Source organism: Sus scrofa, chromosome 1 (assembly GCF_054392235.1).
Source record: "Sus scrofa isolate SSC_HxYL_T2T_F1_AM1 chromosome 1, Sscrofa_HxYL_maternal_Yorkshire_Landrace_v2.0, whole genome shotgun sequence".
NCBI lineage: Eukaryota > Metazoa > Chordata > Mammalia > Artiodactyla > Suidae > Sus > Sus scrofa.
Window position 1 is genome coordinate 109,299,694 of NC_139383.1, and position 18,911 is coordinate 109,318,604.

At 41.5% G+C, this 18,911-nt stretch overlaps 2 protein-coding genes across 5 annotated transcripts in view; both read left to right on the forward strand.

Moving 5' to 3' along the window:
• Positions 1-1,371: 1,371 nt before the first annotated feature.
• On the forward strand, positions 1,372-18,409 carry SKA1 (spindle and kinetochore associated complex subunit 1). 4 transcript variants are annotated; one of them, XM_001926548.8, is made up of 7 exons: positions 1,372-1,584; positions 2,515-2,613; positions 6,750-6,874; positions 9,909-10,006; positions 13,282-13,419; positions 17,011-17,180; positions 18,092-18,409. In XM_001926548.8, exons 2-7 carry the CDS (start codon positions 2,526-2,528, stop codon positions 18,238-18,240), a joined length of 768 nt encoding a protein of 255 aa, XP_001926583.4. In that variant the 5' UTR covers positions 1,372-1,584; positions 2,515-2,525; the 3' UTR covers positions 18,241-18,409. The 4 variants fall into 4 exon arrangements, with proteins under 4 accessions (XP_001926583.4, XP_005654482.1, XP_003480376.1 ...); XM_005654425.4 differs by having other exon boundaries at positions 1,372-1,457; XM_003480328.5 differs by having other exon boundaries at positions 1,372-1,427.
• Positions 1,988-18,911, forward strand: part of SMAD4 (SMAD family member 4) — a 651,075-nt gene continuing 634,151 nt past the window's right edge. The window contains exon 1 of the mRNA XM_085009726.1: positions 1,988-2,027. The gene's annotated coding sequence lies outside the window, so the exon portion shown is untranslated. The remainder of the gene's footprint in view (positions 2,028-18,911) is intronic.

Genomic DNA, 18,911 nt, shown 5'->3' on the forward strand with positions numbered 1-18,911 from the left:
CAACTCCAGATCCTTAACCTCCTGTGCCTGGTGCCCTTCAAGGTGCAGGTCCGAAACTAGCGCTTCCAGCGATCCGTTGCGCCACAGGAGAACTCTCATAATAAGAAACGTAAAAACAAGGAGAAATGGCCAAGGGAGCTATTCACCTATGCTCTCTCATTCTCCCTTTCCAAAAGAACTCCTATGTTGTTGAGGATGCAATGTAACTGTCCAGATCCAAAAAAAGTTTAATCATTTTTTTTTTCTAGTCTCACTTGCAAATGTGAGTGACCAGTAGAAAGCGGAAAGAAGCCGTTGGGTGTGGTTTCCAAGAAAATTCTTTAAAGTTGCTGTTTCAGGTAGTAAGTGAGCCTGTTTGTTACCATTGCCTCTTAAAGAACTGAGAAAGGGAGTTCCCATCGTGGCGCAGTGGTTAACGAATCCGACTAGGAAGCATGAGGTTGCTGTTCGATCCCTGCCCTTGCTCAGTGGGTTAACCATCCGGCGTTTCCGTGAGCTGTGGTGTAGGTCGCAGACGTGGCTCTGGCGTAGGCTGGCAGCTACAGCTCCGATTAGACCCCTAACCTGGGAACCTCCATCTGCCTCAGGAGTGGCCCAAGAAAAGACAAAAAACAAAACAAAACAAAAAAAACTGAGAAAGGAACTGGCAATTATCTTGCACCACAAGCAACCATAACGCCAGAATGCGTGATGTCAGGGACCGTGGCGCCTAAAGAAGGAAGGATCCTGGATCCTTGATGATGGTGGAACTGCCACACCAGGCCTGGGATGATTTCCCCTTTTTTTCAACAGGGAGAACTAAACTTTTTTCTCGTTTTAAATTTGCATTCGCCCTTACGGAAGCTGTAAACTCCACGAAGGCAGAGAGTCTCTCTGCCTTATAGCTCACAAACTTGGCTGCTTTTTGGAATTAGCTGGGGTTTTTGTTTGTTTGTTTTTAATATTAAGGTTTGGACCCCACTAACAGAGTGAATTCACTGATTTGGGGTACGGCTTAGGCACTGGAATTTGTAAAAACTGCCCCGGTGATTCTAACTTGCAGCCAATTTGGAGACCCGCTGTTTCAGCTCGCGATTTGATTCCCACAACGACTGACTCCTGGCTGGAGCAAGGTCAGGAGTGGGTGATCAACTGAGATCACCTGCTACCGCACGGAGTAGGAAGGGCAGGCGTCCTAGCTCTGTTTCTCGCCAAAGCGGACTCAGCTGAGCTTTTGCCCGCTTCGCCCCCGCCGCCGCCCAGCTTTGGCCCAGGATAAACACGGAAATGCTTGGCGCGCCTCAGCTCGCTGTCCGAGAGCCCTGAAGTGCGCTTGCGCGACTCCGGGTCCCGGCGGGTAGTTTGAATTTCGCTCCGGGAGTTGAGTCTCGCGATTCTGGACTTCCGGCCGAGACTGGAGTGGTCTACACGCTTCGCGACCGCTGTAGGTGGGCTCTTCGCTGCGGGACCCGCGCTAGGTTGGAGCCTAGAGTTGAAGATCTTGCCCTCGGAAAGCGGGCGGAAGGCATTGTTCGGACGGAGGGGGGGGCGCGCGGGGCCGGACCGGGTTGGGCGGAGGAGCAGAGCTTCACTTTACCTCGCTGGGTGAGCTGGGGGGGATGCTGCAGACTTGTCAGCTATCCTCGGAGTGAGCGGATAGATAGTACCTGATTTCTTTCCTTCCCCTCCCTCGTCTCTTTACCCTAAATAGTAAAGTTCCCACCCCCACAGCATAGCAGAAATGTTTACTTGGACCTGTTTCTTTGAACTTAGAATTCTTTAAGATTTTTATGTATTTTGAGTTTTTACAGAAAACATTAAAAAAAATAAATTACCAATACTTTATATATACATAGTGCATTTGTTCCTCTAAATCCTTAAGGAAATGATGCACGCTTATCGCCTGGACCCCGATTTGTAGGACATTAACTACAGAAGGTTCTAGGACAAGTCAATACTGGACTTTGGTTAGAAACTGAATTTTATAGAATTGAAAGAAATTGCTGTTGGACTTCCCGTGTGGCTCACAACAAAGAAATTGCTGTTGAGTTTTTGTACTTTCTCCCCCCCAACCCCCCTTTTTTGGCCGCTCCAGTGTCATATGGAATTTCCTGGGCCAGGGATCCACTCAGCCGCAGCTGGATCCTTAACTCACTGCACCACATCAGGAATTCCTATATTCTTTCCGAGAAGTATCTTACTGGATATTTACCATTCTTGGAGTTTCTCTCTCTCTCTCTCTCTTTTTTTTTTTGGTCTTTTTAGGGCCGTACCCACAGCATATGGAGGTTCCCATGCTAGGGGTCTAATGGGAGCTACAGCTGCCGGGCTTCACCACAGCCCAAGCAACGCGGGATCTTCAACCCACTGAGCAGTGCCAGGGATCATACCTGAACCTCATGGTTCCTAGTCGGATTCGTTTCTACTGCGCCACAAAGGGAACTCCCATTCTTGGATTTTTTTGAAAGTGAACTGAAATTTGTCTGGCTTTTTTTTTTTTTTTTTTTTTTTAATAAATATGTTTTTTTTCTTCAGCGGCTTAAAGGATGGCCTTGTCAGATCTGGAACAACTGTGCTCACATATTAATGAAAAAATTGGCAATATTAAAAAAACTCTGTCGTTAAGAAATTGTGGTAAGTAAAACAGATTCCACTGGCTTTGTACATAATAAATGCATTTTGATTATTGTGCCACTTTGAGTGATATACCTGATATGTTAGGTGATTTTAAGTTTCTAATAATGATTTTTAAAACACTCCAGCATTGGTATTGTGAATATTACAGTGGATACTAAAATGCAGGTTCCATTGAACAGTGAATTTTCTATTAATTACATTTATTTACTTAATGCTTTTCTGAGACACACACAAGGCAGAATAGTAAGATTTGAAGGTTCTGTAGCATTTTTCTAGTTCTGGAGGCAAATAGAGCTACTAAAAGGCAAAGAAAATCAAAAGTAGGAAAGACCCACAGAGGTAGAATTAGCCCATAGCCCATCTTACAGCCTGCTTTGGAGGAAACTTAGCAATTTATATCCCTAAGAAATAACTAAATGAAAATGAAATCAGTTTTTTACACATCCAGAAATCTGGAGGTTGTAACCATATCCCAAAATATTTTGAAGAGCTGAAAGTGGATAAGGTCATGGAAGTGCAGAAAAATAGAGGATCCACAAGTTGACGTCATGGCTCGGCAGAGGCAAATCTGACTAGGATCCATGAGGACGCAGGTTCGATCCCTGGCCTTGCTCAGTGGGTTAAGAATCCAGTGTTGCCAAGGGCTATGGTGTAGATAGCAGACATGGCTCAGATCTGGTACTGCTGTGGCTGTGGCATAGGTCGGTGGCTGCAGCTCTGATTTGACCCCTATCCTGGAACCTCCATATGCTGCGGGTACAGCCCTAAAAAGACGAAAAAAAAAAAAAATAGAGAATACTTGTAAAATCTAGAAAAATAGCATTTACAAAAATGCTATAACCCTACCTAGGAGAGCTAAAGATTTATTGATTCGGTAGTTCCCATTGTGGCTCAGTGGTAATGAGCCTGAATATATCCATGAGAATGCAGGTTCAATCCCTGGCCTTGCTAAGTGGGTTAAGGATCTCATGTTGCTGTGAGCTGTGGTATAGGCTGGCCGCTGCAGCTCTAATTCAACCCCTGGTTGGGGAATTTCTGTATGTGGAGGGTGCGACCCTAAAAAAAAAAAAAAGATTTATTGATCAGTGGAATTCCATCTGCTGGGAAGATGCTGTTGAACTTTTATTGTAGTTTGTATTAAGAATTGATAATATTAAAAAATTCCAATATGAAATTATAATGTTGGTATGTCCTTTCAAATTTTAGATGTCCTCCTGAGACTTTGATATTTTCCTTCTCTTGTTGTGAACCACTAATAAAGAGCATCATCTGTTTTACAGTTTGGGGCTGAGGGAGTCAATAAAAAGCCCAAAGGGTGGTGGGTTCATCTTTTCAAGGCACCTGGTGTGTAAATGAGGAAACGGAGGCTTAGAAGTCAGGTGACTTGTCCAGGTTCCCCCAGCTGATGGGTAGTTGGTTGGGACTGTGGTTTTTGTATTCGGATTCCCAGTGTAGAACTTGGCTACTGCTATGCCACTTTGACTGAATAACCTAAATAGGACATTTAGATTTTTAATAAGTAGTCTTGTTTAGATTCTCTTACTGAAGACAAGATTACTGTTCGATAGATATAATTTAGAGATCTATGAAACTATCAAACCCTGAATCCAAATCACCCCATCAAAGCATGAGGCCTGGCAAAGGAATCTAACCTATTAGATTACTGAATACTGGGTAGCCATCATTTGTACTTGGGGAGAATACTTTGTTTCCAAAGCCTGTTTAGGAAAGTGAAGTAATTTGTTTGCCACTTTCACTGCTGTCACATGCTAGATTACTACTATCAAAAGTAGTGAATTAGGAGTTACTGTCATGGCTCAGTGGTTAATGAAACCAACTAGTATCCATGAGGATGTGGGTTTGATCCCTAGCCTTGTTCAGTGGGTTAAGGATCCGGCATTGCCGTGAGCTGTGATCCAAGTTGCAGATGAGGCTCGGATCCTTAGTTGTTGGGGCTGTGGCATAGGCTGGCAGCTACAGCTCTCGATTAGACCCCTAGCCTGGGAACCTCCATGTGCCACAGGTGTGGCCCTAAATAGACAAACGGGAAAAAAAAAAAAAAGGAGTGAATTAGGAGTTCCTGTTGTGGCTCAGTGGTAATGAACCTGACTAGTATCCATGAGGATTTGAGGATGCAGGTTTGATCCCTGGCGTGGCTTAGTGGGCTAAAGATCCAGTGTTGCCGAGGGCTGTGATGTAGGTAGCAGACATGGCTTGGATCTGGCACTGCTGTGGCGTAGGCTGGTGGCTGCAGCTCTGATTCGACCCCTAGCCTGGGAACTCCCATATGCCGTGGGTGCGGCCCTGAAAAAAGATAAAACAAAAGTTTAAAAATAGTGAATTACAGACCTTGAAATATTTATGGTTTCAAAATTAGACAGTTTAGGGGATGCACTAGGGGTATGGGATGGAAACACTATAAAATTTGATTGTAATAAGCTTTGTATGACTATGAATTTAATAAAATTCATTGAGTAATAAAAATTAAAAATGAGATAATAAAATTAAAGTGAATTTAAAAATAGGTAATTAAAAAAAGTGGTGAATTTGCTTAGTTGATTATTCTACTACAAGTCAGCAAACAAAGCTGTAAAACTTTTTTTTTTTTTTTTGGTCTATTTGAGCTGTACCTGTGACATATGGAAGTTCCTAGGCTAGGGGTGGAATTGGAGCTGCAGCTGCTGGCCCACACCACAGCCATGGCAATGCAGGATCCAAGCCGTGTTTTCGATGTACTCCAGAGCTCATGGCAATGCTGGATCCTTAACCAGCTGAGTGAGGCCAGGAATCGAACCTGTGTCCTCATGGATGCTAGTCAGATTCCTTTCTGCTGAGCCACTATGGGAACTTCATGGCTCTAAAATTTAAGTGACTAAATTTTTTGAGATACCAGTATATCTGACTAGTTGTTTCACCCCTGAAATTAGTCTCATTAGAGACAACAGCACTCTCGTTTACTTATTAATTTCTTTTAGTTGTTGGGAACCTACTGTTAGATGCAATTAGCATTGCTTTATTAGATTATGTTGATAAATAACACTTTGCCTTTACTGAATACTTGACTGAGGTTCTCAGTGCTCACCCATCTAGTACTTTGCTGCTTATCTTCTCAGTAACCCTCTGAGGGCAGGTACTGGTGTCTCTGGCTTCAGCCCTGGAGCCTTTAGCTGTTTCACTCTGCTGCATCCATAATCTACAGATGTGGTTAATCTACAGATGTGGTCAGATTATGTTTTCACTTATGTGTATTTTATGACTTGGTTGCTAGTAGTGAAGATGGAAAAAGTTGATTATGGGGATAGTTTTTCTTGGGTGCTTTTTGATTTACCTTTAAAAAAAATTTTTTTTAATACTACTTTTATTTCTAGGGAGGAGGGGACTCTGGTTTTCCCATCCTTGTGGCTGTGAAGCTAGAAAGAGGGGCTGGGAGGTGGAGTTGGGAGTATGGCGCTTGCTACTCTCCCCAACCTCCTATGTACACTTGAGGGCTGGTCCAAAGCATAAGCTTATCTCCCTGGCCAGTGATTAGCATTATTTCAGATTTACACATTGACTGAAGGTACAGCCCATGAAGAGGGGTCCTAACCTCCTCTGGGATTCTCACTTCCAGCATCCTGTGCTTTGAAGTCTCAAAGCCTTGGCTCTTAGCCCACTAAAACCAAATATACTAGGTTACTGAGACTAATAGCCTCCTCCCTCCAGCATTCGTCTGTATCCCTCAGATTATGGCTGCTGCAGTATCAGGTCACACACACTGGCTGGTCTGTGGTTCTCTCTTCATGTTCGACCCCTTGGAGATTTACCTTATTGTCTTAAGAGATCAACTATGTATGGAAAAAGGTGTTTATTTTTTCTAGCATTTCTAGTGTTTTGTTACAGAGGAAGAATTTGCCAGAAATGAAAGATTCCAGAGAGACTTTGTTCTTATCTCTCCTTTCTTTTTCTTTCATACTACTTAGAGTTGAGTTCCTAAGATTATCCATGGGGACAGGTCCTAGGGGCTGAAACAGCAGTTCTTTCTCCACCCTCAGTGTTTCTTTAAGGTAAAGCTCTGTTCCAAGAATTCAGTGGGGTACATATGTGTTTTTTGCTTTTTCACTACACTATATTTTCCATTTTATTTTTGTTAACAGGTCAAGAACCTACCTTGAAGACTATATTAAATAAAATAGGAGATGAGATCATTGTAGTAAATGAACTTCTAAATAAATTGGAATTGGAAATTGAGTATCAAGAACAAACCAACAGTTCACTCCAGGTAATGATTTTCTAGTGAAGAAACAAAATTAAAAGGCAGTTGATAGGAGTTCCCCTGTTGTGGTGCAGTGGAAACGAATCCGACTAGAAACCATGAGGTTGTGTTCCATCCCTGGCCTCGCTCAGTGGGATAAGGATCCGGTGTTGCCATGAGCTGTGGTGTAGGCCTGCAGCTACAGCTCTGATTAGATCCCTAGCCTGGGAACCTCCATATGCTGCAGGTGGGTAAAAAGTCCAAAAAAAAAAGGCAGTCCTTAGAAACTCCCTAATCACCAGGGAATTTTTTTTTTTTTTTTTTTTTTTTTTTTGTCTTTTTGCCATTTTCTTGGGTTCCCAGGCTAGGGGTCAAATCAGAGCTGCAGCCACCAGCCTACACCAGAGCCACAGCAATGCAGGATCCAAGCCGCCTCTGCAACCTACACCACAGCTCACGGCAACGCCGGATCGTTAACCCACTGAGCAAGGGCAGGAACTGAACCTGCAACCTCATGGTTCCTAGTCAGATTCGTTAACCACTGCGCCATGACGGGAACTCCTCACCAGGGAATTCTCAAGGATGCTTTAAGTTTATGATGTTCCTAGCTTCATAAGTTATTATTAATGGTATAGAGTGCAATTTGCATTTTATTTTCCCAGTATAAAGGGCTCCAGAGTTCCACAGGTATTTCTGTCTTCATGCTGGTAGCCAATGGACTTGACCTTTTCTAAAAAGGGAGATTTTCTAAGTAATTCTTGGTATGTTTAATTTAAATAAGTGATCTCCTGGGAATGTGGTGTTGGAGGAGTGCCCACCCCAGGGTGAGGAAATGTGGATTCCCACCCTGGCTGCCCGGAGCACCCTCTGCCACCCTGAGAAGGTCATTTTTCCTCTTGAGGTCTCGGAGTCCTCATTTGGAATAAGGGTCCTAGTGAAGCATTTATTGGGTCCCTTCTAGTCTGCATTTCTCTATTTCTATAAAATGTAATGAGAGCCTCCTTGCCTGCCTGCTTGCATCTCTCACAAGCATCCTATCTTAATAAATCAATTTCTTATCTATCAAAAAAATGTAATATAAGGACTCTCAAGTAAAGAAAAACTTGAACCTCATTCACACACACATTTTGTTCTAAAAAAAAAACATTTTACTCTAGTAAAAGTGCTTGTGTACTTCCTGATGGGAGAATACTCAGTCTGTACCATAACTACCTCATGACATTGATATGTTCAATGGGATTGAACAAAGTGACCTCTATGATCCCTTTCAGCCTTGTAATCCTTGATATTGGTAAGAATTTTTCAGCTGTAGGAACTGGCATGATTATGTCTAATTGCTATTAAATGAAATTAGTATCTCTGAACATCCTTCAGCTTTTTTTTTTTTTTTTTTTTTTTTTTTTTAAGGTTTGCACCTGCTGCATAGGGAAGTTCCTGGGCCAGGGGATGAATCGAAGCCGCAGCTGCTGGCCTACACCACAGCCACTGCAATGCCAGATTTGAGCTGCATCTTCGACCTACACCATTGCTCACAGCAACGCCGGATCCTTAACCCCTTGAGTGAGGCCAGAGAAGGAACACAAATCCTCACGGACACTATATTCTGTTCCTAACCCAATGAGCCACAATGGGAACTCCTCATTTCCTCCCTCCCTCCCTGTATTTCTTTCTTGCTGCCATGCCCATGGTGCATGAACTTTCCCAGGCCAGAAACTGAACTTGAGCCACAGAAGTGACCTGAGCCACTGCACTGACAATGCTGGATCCTTAACCCACTATGCCGCAAGGGAACTCCCATTCAACTCTTTAAAAGAAAGGTGTTATACAAATTCAAAACAGAAACCAATAGTGGTTTCACTTTAATGCTGCCCTAGAACGCCCAGGATTAGGTGTGGGTTTACAGAATGTTCAACTCAGGATTAAAGGCTATTTGAAATTTTTGTTTATATTATGATTGGAAATCAGGGAGTTCCTGTTGTGGCCCAGCAGGTTACAAACCCATCTAATATCTGTGAGGATTGGGATTCAATCCCTGGCCTCAGCGAGTTAAGGATCCAGCACTGCCATGAGCTGTGGTGTAGTTTTCAGACGGCTCGGATCCTGTGCTGTGGCTGTGGCATAGGCCAGCACTATAGCTCTGATTTGACCCCTAGCCTGAGAACATCCATATGCTTCAGGTGCTGCCCTGAAAAGAAAAAAGAAAAAAAAAAAAAAAGATGACAGAGATCTAAAGGTACAGAGTATTTTTCTTATTAAATTTGCATGCATTCATAGCCTCAGGTTCTAGGAGAAGTTTAAATAAAGACAACACAAAACGAAAGCAGTTATGATCAAGTAGACATTTTCATTAAGCTAGAATATATGAAAGCCGTTTCAGACAGCATCTCATCCTTGCGCTCCAGGAAAGCATTATCACTCTGGTGCTGGAGAGTGTTTGCTAAGTCAACAAAAGCACTTTACCAGAATGACAGTCATAAATCTTTCATAGACTTTGTAGTTGCTTCCCAATGTTGAAGTATTTTAGAAAGACATAAATGTCAACCCTGCCTGTTATAATGTGATTCTAACAGTTGTTCTCTGAAAAAAATCCAGTAGAGAAAAACAATATATTGCCATCCACAATCAGCTCTGGAAACCAAATATCTCTTTTTTTAATATTGCTGCATTTGCTGCTTTTCAGCCCTTCTACTTTCTGAATACTCAGAATCATTGTGATGGTTCAGTCTCTCATGCTTCTTCTAACATAACACATACAGGCAGGACAGATGATTATTTGTAAGCTTATTTTTATTTTTATTTTTAGGGCTGTACCCACGGCATATGGAGATTCCCAGGCTAGGGGTCCAATCAGAGCTGTAGCTGCCAGCCTATACCATAGCCACAGCAACGTGGGATCCGAGCTACATCTGCAGCCTACACCACAGCTCATGGTAACTCTGGATCCTTCACCCACTGAACAAGGCCAGAGATCAAACCTGCATCCTCGTGGATACTAGTCAGGTTTGTTAATGGCTGGACCACGACAGGAACTCCTTTTTTTTTTTTTTATTTTTAATTTTAGGAACTCTGTGAATCTCTCGAAGAAGATTATAAAGATGTGGAACATCTCAAAGAAAATATTCCTCCCCATTTGCCTCAAGTAACAGTAACCCAGAACGTGTAAGTATGTTTATAATCATTCTTGCTTTCGCATTTATAAAACTGCGAACACTTCAGATGTTTATGCTTTTTCATATACTTGCAATTTTAGTGACAAAAAAATAAAAACCCTGGGTAGTCACTTATGCAAGAAATAATTTTTCCCCCATCTTTACCAGTTTTCTTATCCTGCTGTCTGTGGAGAAAATGCCTCCCCCTCCCCCTTTCTCAGAGGTGAGTCTCCTCTAAGCTCTTTTTCTGCTTTTTCTCATTTCCTTTTTTTTAGAGCAGAGTTTGTCAACCTCGGTTCTATTGACATTCTAGGTCAGATCATTCTTTTTTGTGAAAACAGGATGTTATAGTAGCTTTCCTTATCTCCCCTGACTAAATATCAGTAGCACCCCTGTACCCCCTTCCACTCCACTCCTGCACCCAGGTGTGACCAGGAAAAATGGTCTCAGACATTGCCATTTGAGGGACAAAATTTCCCCTGACCCTTGAGAACCACTGCCTTAGGGAAAAAATAAACTTAATGAGCTTCTGATCTTAAAAACAACCAAAGAAATTTAAAACTAATCTCTGAGATTCCCTGATGGGTCCAGCACCGTCACTGCTGTGATACAGGTTCCATCCCTGGCCTCAGAACTTCCACATGCCACCTGTTAAGCAAAACAAACAAACAAACACTTAGCTCTGTTTTCACTCTCATACTGTTGTCCTATTTCTGTACACTGGCAGTGTATGTTCATACCTGCCCTTTTTCTCCAAGCTCTGAAAACCTAGTTTTTGGCTGTTATTACTACCATATTTATAATTGCTTGAAGACCACAGAGAGGTAAAAAAATTTCTCTTCAGCCCTGATTCTTTTCAGATTTTACTTTGCTGCCCATCTTGTTGTTTTTGAAATTCTGTTATCTGCACTTCCACTGCTTTCTTAGTTGTCGTCTTTCATCCTTGGCTAGGCTGCCTCCTTTTCTCTGCCCTCCAAGTATCTCCTAAAGCTCTGTTTCACTCTTGCTGACTTAACACCACTATTAATGCTCTCAAATGTCCAATTCTAGTCTTGACATAGCATCTAGTTCTGCTGTTTCATTGCTTACTGGGAATCTTATGAGTGAGCTGTTCTCTCTCCACCTTGGTGTGTCCAAGACAAAACTGTCTCCTTGTCACCCACCTGTCACCTAGACAGGAACTCGGCATCTTCAACCTGTCTCACTTCTCGTAGCCTCAGCTGTCCTGCCACTGTGGGGTTTCGGCCCTGCCCTCCCTCTCATTGTCCGGCTCCATGAGATCCTCCATCATCTTTTGTCTTTATGATTTGGGGGCTCCCGTGTTTTATCTTTCCAGTATTTCTCTACTCCCATCTCTCCAGTTCTCTGCCATCACAATTGTATTTCTAAAAAGGGGCTCCAAGTGTATGAAAACATTCTATGGCTAACTTAACTTTTTTGGCTTTTAAAATGCATCATATGTGCAGAAGAGTAATTAAAGAAAGTATTATTAGTATAGGAGTTCCTGCTGTGGCACATTGGGTTAAGGGCCTGGTGTTGCCACAGCTGTGGTGCAGGTTACAGCTGCTGTTTGGATCCTGGCCTGGAAACTTCCATATGCATGGGTGTGGCCCCCCCCAAAAATATTAGTGCAAATCAAAGAAGAAAAATAAACATCAGTGCATCCACCAGTCAGATTAAGAAGTAGGACATCACCAGTACTTATGGCATTTCTCTTGTAGACCCTCCATCAAAGGGATAATTATCGTGTCATTTATGGTAATCACAGCTGTGCATATGTGTTCGTCTAAGCAGTAATACTGTCTAGATTCAAAAAACTGAAAGGGGAGTTCCGTTGTGGCGCAGCAGAAACGAATCTGACTAGGAATGATGAGGTTGCAGGTTCGATCCCTGGCCTTACTCAGTGGGTTAAGAATCTGGCATTGCTCAGAGCTCTGGTGTAGGTCACAGACATGGCTCAGATCCCAAGTTGCTGTGGCTGTGGTGTAGGCCATCGGCTACAGCTCTGATTCGACCCCTAGCCTGGGAACCTCCATATGCCAAGGGTGTGGCCCTAAAAATACAAAAAAATAAATAAATAAATAAAAAAGAAAAAAGAAAAACTGAAAGGAAGGCAGTGCTTTGCTGAGTAGGAAAAGAGCCACATTGCTGCTGCTGATTGAAGGTCTCCAGGAGGAGATAAACTCAACATGAGTCCTTGGCATGTCAGGGTACTTTGGAATTTGGGCAGAGTCATACATGAATGCTAGGATCAGAGGTCATTGTAGTAGGATATCTGCCAGGGCTGTTGGGCTGGACTTTGGACACCCAGCAGGTATGTCCCAAGGAGTAGGAGGAATTTTCTTCTAAACTCACTATGGCCTAGCTTCACTTTCAGGGCCAGGTCACAGCAGGGCCTGAAGACAAGCAAGTACAGGTAAGAATCAGCCAGGCTCACCATGGAGTCTCATATTAGTATTCATACAAGGCTGATGGTATCATAACATTGAGTTTCTTCATCTTGACCAGCCACCACCTGGCCTTCTCCTCATCCCACCGACTCAGTAAGGCCTCGTCCTGTGTCTGGTACTCAGCTGTCATCTTGGGATCTCACTTCCCTGACTTTATTGGGATTCCCTTCGCTTGGTCCTGGGTTGAATCTGTTCTTTCCTGTGTCCCATTTCATTTTTGGAACAGTTGAGCCGGTATCACTTGACTTGCTGCTGGCAGCAGGGGTCTGTTTGCCTCCTTGGCAGTTTGTAGACTCCATTTGCTAATGGGTAGGGGCTCTATATTAGGCTTTTCACGAACTCCAGAAATTGGGTCAGATTGATCCAAGGGTGACCCATGCACCTTGCTGGCAACTAAAATGAGTCTTCATCAGGTGGGGACTGACAGTAGCAACCAAGGGGATAAATTACAAAAATAGAAGTATAAGATGATCAGTGTTTCCATGTCCAGAAATAGGGAAGTCAGGAAGAGAATCTGTTAAGAAGTGAAGTTCAAATTTTCCCACTGACTCTTCAAAGTCAATATGTGTAAACTGATGAAGTTGTTTGGCACGTGTACTCCTCGCACCATATTTTTGGTGTGTAAACAGAACTTTATTACTGAATATTTAGGGACTTAATTTTTCTCTCTCGAGATCTTCATGAGTTTTAGGGGTAGGAATCGAAAATAATGTTGGCTATAAAATTATAACAAGATGAATCAGGTTTGATACTGATCATTTTCAGCTGCAAAGCTTTCTGGTATGCTGCACAATTCTGATGTTTACCTGTATATCTGTGAATCTCGGTTCTATAGTGTTAATGGATCAGATCTTGACCCTGAAGAACCAGCCAAGGTTGAGGAATCTGCACCCCCAAAGAAGCCCCCCAAAGAACAAAGAAATATTAAAGAAATGCTATTTATAACTTCTGACGAGTTTAATGGCATTCCTGCGTAAGTATTTAAATTTTAACATTCAGTTATTTATTTATTTATGGTCTTTTTATGGCTGCACCCAAGGCACATGAAAATTAGCAGGCTAGGAGGAGTCAAATCGGAGCTAAAGCTGCTGGCCTACACCACAGCCATAGCAACACCGGGTCCTTAACCCACAGAGTGAGGCCAGGGATCAAATCCGCATCCTCACGGATACTAGTCGGGTTCGTTAACTGCTGAACTACAGCAGGAACTCCACAGTCAGCTTTTTAATAGTAAACGAACATGATTGCTTAAAGTATAAACCTTGATGATGTTAATTATATTATGCTATGTTCCAACACTGATGTTTTCTAAAATAATTTTACATCGTACTGTGAAAATGCAGGAAACCTTTTGTTGAAGATGCTTAAAATTATGTTTTTTATTTAGTTGTAAAGCCTTTTCATAGAGAGATCTAGAGATAGGTCAGTTTTTTGGCGAGTCTTCTCAGGGTCGTTTTGTGATACAGATTTATCCAATTACATTTTAGAAGTAGCCTCGGTTTTGCTATAGTTTTAAGGAAAGTGTTGCATCGTTTTGAGATTAGAACAGAGAGTGTCGTGTTTGGCTTCCAGTTATCCATTAACTTATGCCACATACTTGTTTGGGTCTGTGCTCTATTCCAGGCCCTGGGTCACTGAGGAGAAGAGTACAGGGATGAATATGCCATGGTGCCTCCCCAAGAGAGGACTTCTTTGTTCTTTTCGGATGACATTAAGGGGGAACCAATTGTGGAAATCCATGTTTTTGTTTTTGTTTTTCCCCAGCCATACCTGCGGCCTATGGAATTTCCCAGGCCAGGACTCAAACTGAGCCACAGCTTCGACCTTTGCCATGGCTATGGCAATGCGGGATCCTTAACCCACTACACTGGGCCAGGGAATCGAACCTGAGATGCTGGATCTGTAACCTGCTGTGCCACAGCAGGAACTCCTGTAAATCCATGTTTTTAAACTCATAATTCCAGGGCTTTACTTAATTTCTTGGCTTTATATTGTTAATTTGTATACTTTCTTATTATATAAATAATGCACATTGTTACAAAATGTTTGTTTTCAGAAGAAAACTCACCTGTAATTCCACTGCTAAGGCAAGAGAGAGTATTTCCTTCCATATTTTATTTAATTTCACCTATTTAACAGGTTGTTTCTGATTCTTAATACAATAATGCAGTTATTCTACAAATACAATTGCTTTTGTTTTTTTTTTTTTTTTTTTTGCTTTTAGGGCCACACCTGTAGCATATGGAGGTTCCCAGGCTAGGAGTCTAATCAGAGCTACAGCTGCTTGCTGGCCTACATCACAGCCACAGCAACACCACATCAGAGCTGATCCATGCACAGCTCACAGCAACACTGGATCCTTAACCCCCTGAGCAAGGTCAGGGATCAAACTGCAATCTCATGGTTCCTGGTTGGATTCATTTCCACTGTGCCATGATGGGAATTCCTACAATTGCTTGTTTTTTGGTCATGAGCATTATCCCATCATTAGCTATCATTAACTTGGGTTTTGGTAGTTGTATAATATTTTATCATATGGCTACACTATAAGTTATTTAAGCATGACTTTATTAAATATTTGGGTTGGTTGCATTGTTATGAAAAATGGTACGATGAAATTTCTTTTAGACAACTCTATTTTATAATTTCTTTATTCCTTGAACTGGAGTCTTAGGAGGAGACTCCCTGGGGCAAAGGGCATGATTATTTTACTTGCTTAGGAGTTGTCCATTAGGATTTTGTTGTTGTGTTTTTTTTTTTTTTTTAACTAATACACTTTGTTTGAACACTTTCAAAATTTACAGAAACATTGAACAGATAGTACAGTGTTTTCCTACCTGCAAACAATTTCCCCTATTATTAACATCTTGCATTAGTGTGGTATATTTGCTAGCATTGATAAACCAGTCTAGACACAATTAACTAAATGAATTTAGAAAAGGGAATAATAAAAACAAATAGGTTTTGGTGAATATGAACATTTTGCTTTATATATATATATTTATTTTTATTTTTATTTATTTTTTTGCTTTTTAGGGCTGTACCTGTGACATATGGAAGTTCCCAGGCAAGGGGTCAAATCAGAGCTGCAGCTGCCAGCCTACATCACAGCCACAGCAATGCCAGATCTTTAACCTACTGATCAAGGGCAGGGATCAAACCCATATCCTCATGGATACTAGTCAGGTTCGTAACCTGCCAAGCCACAGCAGGAACTCCCTACTTTATACTATGGAAGTTTCAGTTAGAAAACTGCCCCTTTGAGGAGTTACCTTGGTGGTGTAGCGGGTTAAGGATCCGGCATTGTCATTGCTGTGGCTTGGATTGCTGCTGTGGCATGGGTTTGATCCCTGGCTCTGGAACTTCTGTGTGCTATGGGTGTGGCCAAGAAAAGAAAAGAAAACCGCCTCCTTGAATAGAGGTAATGAATCTGTGATGTATTGAAGGGAAAAATTGAAGCAGATCATTTAAAATTTTGTTTTTGGTATGTGACCCTATCTCCTATTAGATTCTGAGACTCCAGGGACTGGCAGGGTGGGCAGGAAGGGAAGAGTGGGCTGTAAAGTGAAAGAGACAGTGCTCAAAGGGCATTTGAGCTCCAAATGAAGAGCAAGGCAGTCCATCGTCGTCCTCTTTTGGGCAGCTCTGCAGCTTGACTTCCTTTACAACCCCTGCACCATCTGTTCTTTTTTGTCTCAATCAGCATTATCATCTTTGTTGTCATATTTGTCATCCTTCATCTTCCCTCCCTCCTTTTCTTCTTCTTTCTGAATAGATACATTTTTGCAGAAAACTAGAATGGTGTGAGTTGTATAATTTATTAATACTAAATAAATACTACTGTAAATACTACTATTATATATATAATATTACTACTATTTACTAATTTCTTTCTCTTGCTCATAAACATGTTAAAATGTTTTTCCATATTAATCAGTCCTTTTGAGTCAGAGTTTGAGAGCCTATTTTATTTTATTTTTTTCTTGGCCATGACCATGGTATGCAGAAGTTCCCAGGCCAGGGATCACACCTGAGCCACAATAGTGACAACACCAAATCCTTAACCACTAGGTCACCAGGGAACTCTAAGCCAATTTTAGATTGTAACGTTAATTCTGTAGGTGGGAGACAGGTATTTATGCATCCAGATATAACTAAGGGAAAAAAACACTCATCTGCTATGGTCTGTTTAATTTCTCAGCAGTTGAGATGTGTCTGGTTGATAAAATTTTTATAAAGAGTACTAATAACATTGCTACTGTATGAAGTCATCCTATCAAAATGTTTTCTTTTCTTTCTTTCTTTTTTTTTTTTTTTTTGGTTCCCCTGCAGCATATGGAGTTTCCTGGCCAGGGATCAGATCCAAGCTGCAGTTTGTGACCTGTGCCACAACTTCGGCAACGCTGGATCCTTAACCAACTGTGCCAACCAGGGATCTAACTTGCATCCCGGGACACAGGTTTGATCCTGCTGTGCCACAGCAGGAACTCCTGTCAATGTTTTTCAAAGAAAATGATTTTGTATAATGATTCTTTTAAAAAACTAATTACTTTCTTTTTTACAGGTACATGAAATCCCGGTTAACCTATTGTCAAATTAATGATGTTATTAAAGAAATCAACAAGGCAGTAGTTGGTAAATATAAGATCCTCCATCAACCAAAAAAGTCTATGAATTCTGTGGCTAGAAACCTCTATCACAGATTTATCGATGAAGAAACAAAGGAAACCAAAGGTAAAATGAGAGTTGATGTGTACATATGTGTACACGTCAGCTGGTTGCAGTGTAACTAAATTATGAGAAATGAAATTAATTCTAGGAAATTCTAATTCTAGAGAGTTCTCAGCCAGGGGTGATTTCCCCACCAGGGAACATTTGGCCAACTCTGGAGATATTTTTGGTTGTTAACAGTTGGGGCGGGGTGCTACCTGCATCTAGTGACTAGAGACCAGGGATGCTGTTAAATTACCCTTCAGTGCACATGACAACTTCTCGAAAAAGAATTAACTAGCCCCAAATGCCAAGGCTGAGAAACACTGCATCAGCGTCTATCATGGAACTAACTATAAGCAGTATTTTCAGAATTAGAGTAGTAATGATAACAGTTGGCCATACTTATATAGCACTGACTTGGTGCCAGATAATATACTAAAGGCTTTAGTCCTCCTGGCATCCTTATGAATTGTGCACTATTATGACCCCTGTTTCGCAGACTAGGTGAAGAGGGCGTAAGTTACTTGCCTAAGGTTATTCAGTTCAGTGATAAAGCTCCTGTGGGTATCATTCTGTTAACCGCTATACCACGTTGCCTCTTGAAAAGAGAATTGTCCCAAAGGTACCACCAGATAACCAGTGATATAATAATCAGGGATGTATTTTTGGAATGCTACAGTAAACATATGCAACTTCAGCTGAAAGAATATTACTATTAAAAAAATTTTTTATCATAGTTGATTTACAGTGTTCTGTCAATTTCTGCTATACAGCAAAGTGACCTGGTCATAAATATATTCTGCCGGCTGTCACTTTGGTTGGATGATATTAGTAAAAATGATGAATGCCATCCATATTTACAATGTCATGAATTAAAGGCTCATCTTGAAAGTTGTCCTGATAAAAACTAGCACTAATATCTTTATTTTCAGGCCATTATTTTATAGTGGAGGCTGACATAAAGGAGTTCACAGCTTTGAAAGTTGACAAGAGGTTTCATGTGATACTGAATATTTTACGACACTGCCGGAGGCTCTCAGAGGTCCGAGGGGGAGGACTTACCCGATACGTTATAACATGAGGCTCTTGTGAGCTTTTGAACCAGCCAACAGTAGGGTATAGAGGTTATTCCTAGAATTGTCTTATATGTAATTTCTTTATATAATTTCTTTAGCTTTTTCATTTTCTTTTTTGTTTCTTGTAAGAAAATAAAACTTAAAAAAAATAAAGTATGTATATTTTAAAATCCACTTCCTTGCAGTAAATATTTATATTTACTAAAATAACCTTATAGCCAAAACTCGGAAATAACCTAAATGACAATCAACAGATGAATGGATTAAGAAGATGTGATACATATACACAATGGAATACAACACAGCCATAAAAAAGAACGAAATAATGCAACCTGCAGCAACATGGATGGAACTAAATTATCGCACTAATCCAACTTTGCCTATAGATGGAAATATGATTAATAGAATTTAGACACTAATGAACTTTACTTTCAAAGAACCTGGATATCTGTATCTTCTCATCTTGAACCCTTCTTTTTTCTTATCATTATGGCTGCATCTGCAGCATATGGAAGTTCCCAGGGAAGTGATCTAATCAGAGCTGCAGCTGTTGGCCTAGAGCAACAGCAACTCAGGATCTGAGCTGAGTCTGTGACACCACCACTGGCGGCAATGCTGGATCCTTAACCCACTGAGTGAGGCCAGGGATCGAACCCACGTCCTCATGAATATTAGG